General features: G+C 39.1%; 1 protein-coding gene across 1 annotated transcript; it reads right to left on the reverse strand.

Annotated features, from left to right (window-relative positions):
• Positions 1 to 1,199: 1,199 nt before the first annotated feature.
• Positions 1,200 to 2,538, reverse strand: LOC141720666 (uncharacterized). Its single transcript, XM_074523207.1, has 2 exons — positions 1,606 to 2,538; positions 1,200 to 1,452 (listed from the first exon to the last, which is right to left on the reverse strand). The coding sequence occupies exon 1, from the start codon at positions 2,511 to 2,513 to the stop codon at positions 1,614 to 1,616; it is 900 nt and encodes a 299-aa protein (XP_074379308.1). The 5' UTR covers positions 2,514 to 2,538; the 3' UTR covers positions 1,200 to 1,452; positions 1,606 to 1,613.
• Positions 2,539 to 5,487: the final 2,949 nt, after the last annotated feature.

Genomic DNA, 5,487 nt, shown 5'->3' on the forward strand with positions numbered 1-5,487 from the left:
GTACTGCAATCTTCTCACCTTTTTCATCTCAATTATTTGGAAATTAAAATTTTTTCTTTTTTTATATACGTATTTCATTTACATAAAATATATGTTTTGATGTTAATACTTGTTAGTTATATTATCATTTTGTTTTCCATTAGTTCATAGTTTCAATTTTTTTATTATTAGTTCGTTATTACTCAAATTATATATATTAATTGTTCATTTATGTGTTATACTAATTTTTATTATTTCACTCCTTAAACAACCTTTTAGGACAAAGTGAAATGAAATGAAATGGATAAAGGACAATTGAAATGGATAAAGCAATATTGAAATATGATGAAAGATGACCGTGGAAGATTCAAACATGATGACCACTTTGAGGGTATTTGCCTTCAGAGTTTAAAATAATTTTTAACTTTATTATAATGATTGTAATTTTAAGACATTTGAATAAATTTTTATACATTTATTGTATATAACTTTAATATATATGATGGTTAAGATTATTTACATTTTAAGACTGATGATTTTAGATTTCGTTGTGTGGATGACATTTAGATATTGATTTTGTTGTGAAATTTGTTATACAATGCATTTCTCACATCTTACCATTTGAAAACTTAAAATTTACTATTACCTTCCAAGTATTTCAGACCACCTTCAAAATATTTCCTACCATGCTTGCTATTTTCAAGTCCAGAATTTTCTATCAATGGGTATTGGAAATGATGAGTAGAAAATGATAATCAAAATAATTTCTGCCATAATTCTTACCAAGTTGGTAGTAAAAATTGTTTTTGTCACGTCAGTAGAGGTCCACGTGACCGCTGACTAAGATAGATCCCACGGCACATCTCACCTTACATGACAGCTGATGTGGCAAAGGATACGAACCATGTGACAGTCCACATCACATCAGCATATACGGTCCACATTGACCGATGAGCATCAATTTTTATCAAAGGTCATTTTTGATTTGGGAATTTTTTATCGAGTGGGTTCGATGGGAAATGTGGGTTCAATAAAAAATGTTGTATTTTATATCGATTTAGGGTGTTTTCTTATCAATTTGATGATAGGATTGGAAAAAAACTATTTTTCTTGTCGTGCCAGTTGCGAGTTACTTCGTAATTTCACGGTGATTCACATATATTAGTAAGTATCAAAGTTGCTTTCAGTTGGTAGAGAGATTGAGATGAAATCCACAAATATATCTATAAAAGCAGATACCTCTTAATTAATTAAAACTGGTTACAGCAAACAAGGAAAAAAAGGGTCAAACATTAACTGTAATACAAACAATTGGTGTGCGGTAAGAATTGAAAACAAAATTAAATCACATCAATTACAAAAGGATTAATGTAGATAATTGTGACAAGTAGGTGAAAACGGAGGATAGTGAGTTGATATCCGATTCATCCATGCATGCATGCAAGACACGCGTCCCGTCACGCGGCAGGCTACCTGGATAGTCATATGTCATCACCCATGAGTACTATAATATTTTCTAAAATTGCAGTAAATAAATGATGTAATTTTCTCGCATGTTCTTGTGCTAAAATCGTTTCACTATATCTCTCCCATGCATGTAAATAAATAAATATGAGATAGACATACTTGATTGTTTAGACGGAGCACTTGAAACCAGGAGGAGGTGTTTTTCCACAAGTAATAAGGAGCTCCAGAGCTACGGGAAGAACTAAGTTAATGTTGAGAAGCTTGAGTTTGATTGTTGTACACAAGCAAACTGCAGCTTCAAGCTCAACTAATCCAGCAAGAATGGGGCAGCATTTATGTATAGCTGGATCACCTAGCCCCACGTGCACTAATCCACCAAGAAGATCAACACATGCTCCCAGTTTCAGCAAATCAACTGAGCATGTCTCCGGGCCTGCGCCTGGGTTTGGTGTCCCTGGTGGGCAAGGTGTACTAGGTGGTTTGGTCGTGGGTGGAACTACTGGTGGCACAATTCCTGGTGGAAGAACTGGCGGCACAATTCCTGGAGGAAGGACGCCTGGTGGAAGAACGCCTGGTGGAAGGACACCTGGTGGAAGAACTGGGGGTACGATGCCTGGAGGAAGGACACCAGGTGGAAGCACACCTGGTGGAAGAACTGGGGGTACGATGCCCGGAGGTAGGACACCTGGTGGAAGGACACCTGGTGGAAGGACACCTGGTGGAAGAACTGGTGGTACGATTCCGGGTGGAAGAACCGGGGGTACGATTCCTGGTGGCTTGACGACGGGTGGTTTCACTACAGGGGGTTTCACAACAGGCGGTTTGACAACAGGGGGTTTAACAACAGGTGGTTTGACAACAGGGGGTTTGACAACAGGTGGTTTGACAACAGGGGGTTTCACAATTGGGGGTTTGTGGACAGGTGGTTTGACGGTGGGAGGTTTAGGGGAAGGTTTGTGATGGGGAGGGGGTTTTTCACAGCTGCCACAGTCAAGGATAGGGTTAGCAGTGGAAAAGAAAAACATGCAAAGGAGAAGAAGAGCTGTGAGCTGTTTAGTGGACTCCATTGCTGTGGTTGCATTTGTGTATAGTGAGGGAGTGGTGTTTTATAGAGATTAGATTGATGCGAGTTGTGGAAGAATACAAAAACCCTAATATCGTAACACGTGAATGAGGGTCGGGGATCAGTACTGAGGTATCTTCCAAACTTTGCTAGTTGTCACTCCCCATGCATGAACCTGCACTGTCCACTCTCATTCTCAACAATGTTAGTATTACTATTTAACCTTTTACCCCTTTCGTCCTTTCTCTTTTTACTAACTTTCTAGTAATTAGTAAATTGTATTATAGTACGTACTAATTAATCATGATCAACGTCCTGTTAAAATACAGGTTTGACATTTATTACATAATTTCAGCATTGATCCTTGGATTTTATAATCAAATAGGCTCTCCAAAAATAGGTGGACTCGTAACTCACTATATATAAATAACTAGCTTTACAACCCGTGCAGGCACGGATCTTCATTATATTTTTATATTATTTAAATTTATAATAAATTTCTTTTATATTTAGAATAAATTTCTTTTTGGATCATTACGTTATTGTTATGGATTAAAAATTAATATATATGATTGCTGTATTTAGTACTAAGAAACGTGAGCTTCAAGGCTCGATTTGGCTGCTCTCGTGTTTCGTAGCTTAACTCTGCCTTTACGCTCTGTGAATTAGAGAATCAAGCCAAAAAACGTAGTTCTGATTTATGGGGTGAGGCCCCTTATATAGATGCAGGGTCCTTGAATTGGACTTGGTATAGGAGACTTGGTATGCAAGTCTCATAATTACTTATCCTTTTAGGTCCCCGTGAGGCTAATCTGCAAGGATTTATATCCTTATCGGGACTATTCTCAATAGCTGATTTTTCTCTTATTAATTAATTACGAAATTAATTAATAATATACAGGGTTTTTGGTCCTTCTTTGTTCCATCTGGCCTGATCCGGTCTATCAGGCATGATCAACATGTTAACCTTTCTGGTCTGAATATCATACATCTTCTTATTGGGCCTTGCAGCCCAAACTGTAATATTTAATTATGTAATCAGGATTTATTTATCCCTATCATTTGCCCCCCAACTTTTGAGAAACCATATAAGATTTCAGAAAGTTAAGTTCATTTATTCCCTTACTGGGTATCGTTTTGCGTAAAGTGTGGAGCGACCTACACGTTTACAACGATTTACTTTTATTCCTTTCATTCAGGAATTATCTTAATTTCCAGGAATTTTTCCCTTGACTCCGGGATTTTTCCTTAATTTTCTGGATTTTTTCCTTAATTTCTGGGATTTATCCTTATTTTCCTGGATTTTCCCTTAATTTCTGGGATTTATCCTTATTTTTCTGGATTTATTCCTTATTTCTGGGATTTTTCAGATTTCCAGCCCTTTTTCGACCAGGATCCTAGTCGAAATTTCGACATGGATCCTAGTCGAGATATGGGTCAGCCTTGCAATCCTGGTCGAAGGAGTTCGACTAGGATCCACGACCTGGAATTCGACCAGGATCCTAGTCGAACTTTCAACCTGGATCTAGGTCGAAAACTTACCCTTTTTTCAATTCCTAGTCTTGAGCTTATCGACTAGGATTTCGACCAGGATCCTAGTCGACATTTCGACCTGAATCCTGTTCGAAAATTCTATGTTTCTCATGCTTCCTGGTCGAAGGATTTCGACTAGGATTCACGACCTGGTTTTCGACCAGGATCCTAGTCGATTTTCGACCTGGGTTTTAGTCTAGGTTTTTTAAACCCCATTCTTGAAAAATGCTTGGTTCATTCGACCTCATTCCTGGTCGAAGTTTCAACCTCAATCCAGTCCTGTTATTCCCGTTATTTTCGGGTGTCTGCTCGAAAGATTTCGGGCAGGATTCACGACCTGGATTTCGACCTGAATTCTGGTCTTTTTTACCCGTTATTTTCGGGTGTCTGCTCGAAAGATTTTGGGCAGGATTCACGACCTGGGTTTCGACCTGAATTCTGGTCTTTTTTACACGTTATTTTCGGGTGTCTGCTCGAAAGATTTCGGGCAGGATTCACGACCTGGTTTTTGACCTGAATCCTGGTCTTGAGCCTTACATCTTTTAGGGCTACAATTTAGGGTATTGTATTTTCCAAATCCTAATTGGATTTGGGCCTAGCCTTCTTTATTGGGCCTTATTAAATCTTATTGGGCCTCTCTAACTCTTATTGGGCCTCTTATTGATCTGAGCTTAATACCCTGTTTAGAATTCTCTAGAATTCCTTGGAATATTCTGGAATATTCCTTTTTCTGGGCTTTTTTCTTTGGGCCTCTATCCTTAATGGGCTTTTGTCCCTTCAACTTCCCTTTTCCTCTTGTATAAAGGAGTGAGGAGAGGCTACTACTCCTCACTTTATCATTTCTAAGTTCTTCTTCTTTCTCCTCCTGCTAAGATTCTTAGAGCAATAACAACAAGTCGGAGTATCAAAGCCTTTTTTAGGAGTACTTCTTCAGGTAAGATTCCTTTACTTCTTGTGCTTATTTTTATATTGTATGCACTTCTTCAGGTATTCCTCCCTTTTTCAGATGGCTGATAAGAAAATGACTCGTTTGGCCAAGATGAACGTGGCTAGAAAGTCCAATGAATTCCCTATTCGATCAAGGTACACTTCCTTGATCGACATGATCAACACCTGCGGGGACGAGTACCCGTCTGATGCACATCTGGATGCGCACGACCATATTAGTGCCTTGTGGGATCCCAAAGAGCTGGAAAAGTTGAGCAGCTGTTCCAAAATCAAGGAACCTTTCAAGTTGGTTCTTGCAGGTCCGGCCGACAGGGCCTGCCAGTGGAAGAAGGACGCATTATGCGTGTACAGGGATACTCTAAGGGCAGGTATCAGACTCCCCTTTCACCCGTTCATTCCTCTTTTGCTAGCTGATGTGGGCATCAGCCCTTGCCAACTCCCCCTAATTCTTGGAGGCTCATTCTGTGCTATCTGTCGCAATGCGCCAAGCACAATGT

This window comes from Apium graveolens, chromosome 4 (genome assembly GCF_009905375.1).
Source record: "Apium graveolens cultivar Ventura chromosome 4, ASM990537v1, whole genome shotgun sequence".
Taxonomy (NCBI): domain Eukaryota; kingdom Viridiplantae; phylum Streptophyta; class Magnoliopsida; order Apiales; family Apiaceae; genus Apium; species Apium graveolens.

Bases quoted from the DNA above. Each gene is read 5' to 3' on its own strand.
- LOC141720666 (XM_074523207.1), bottom strand. From the start codon at position 2,513: ATGGAGTCCACTAAACAGCTCACAGCTCTTCTTCTCCTTTGCATGTTT.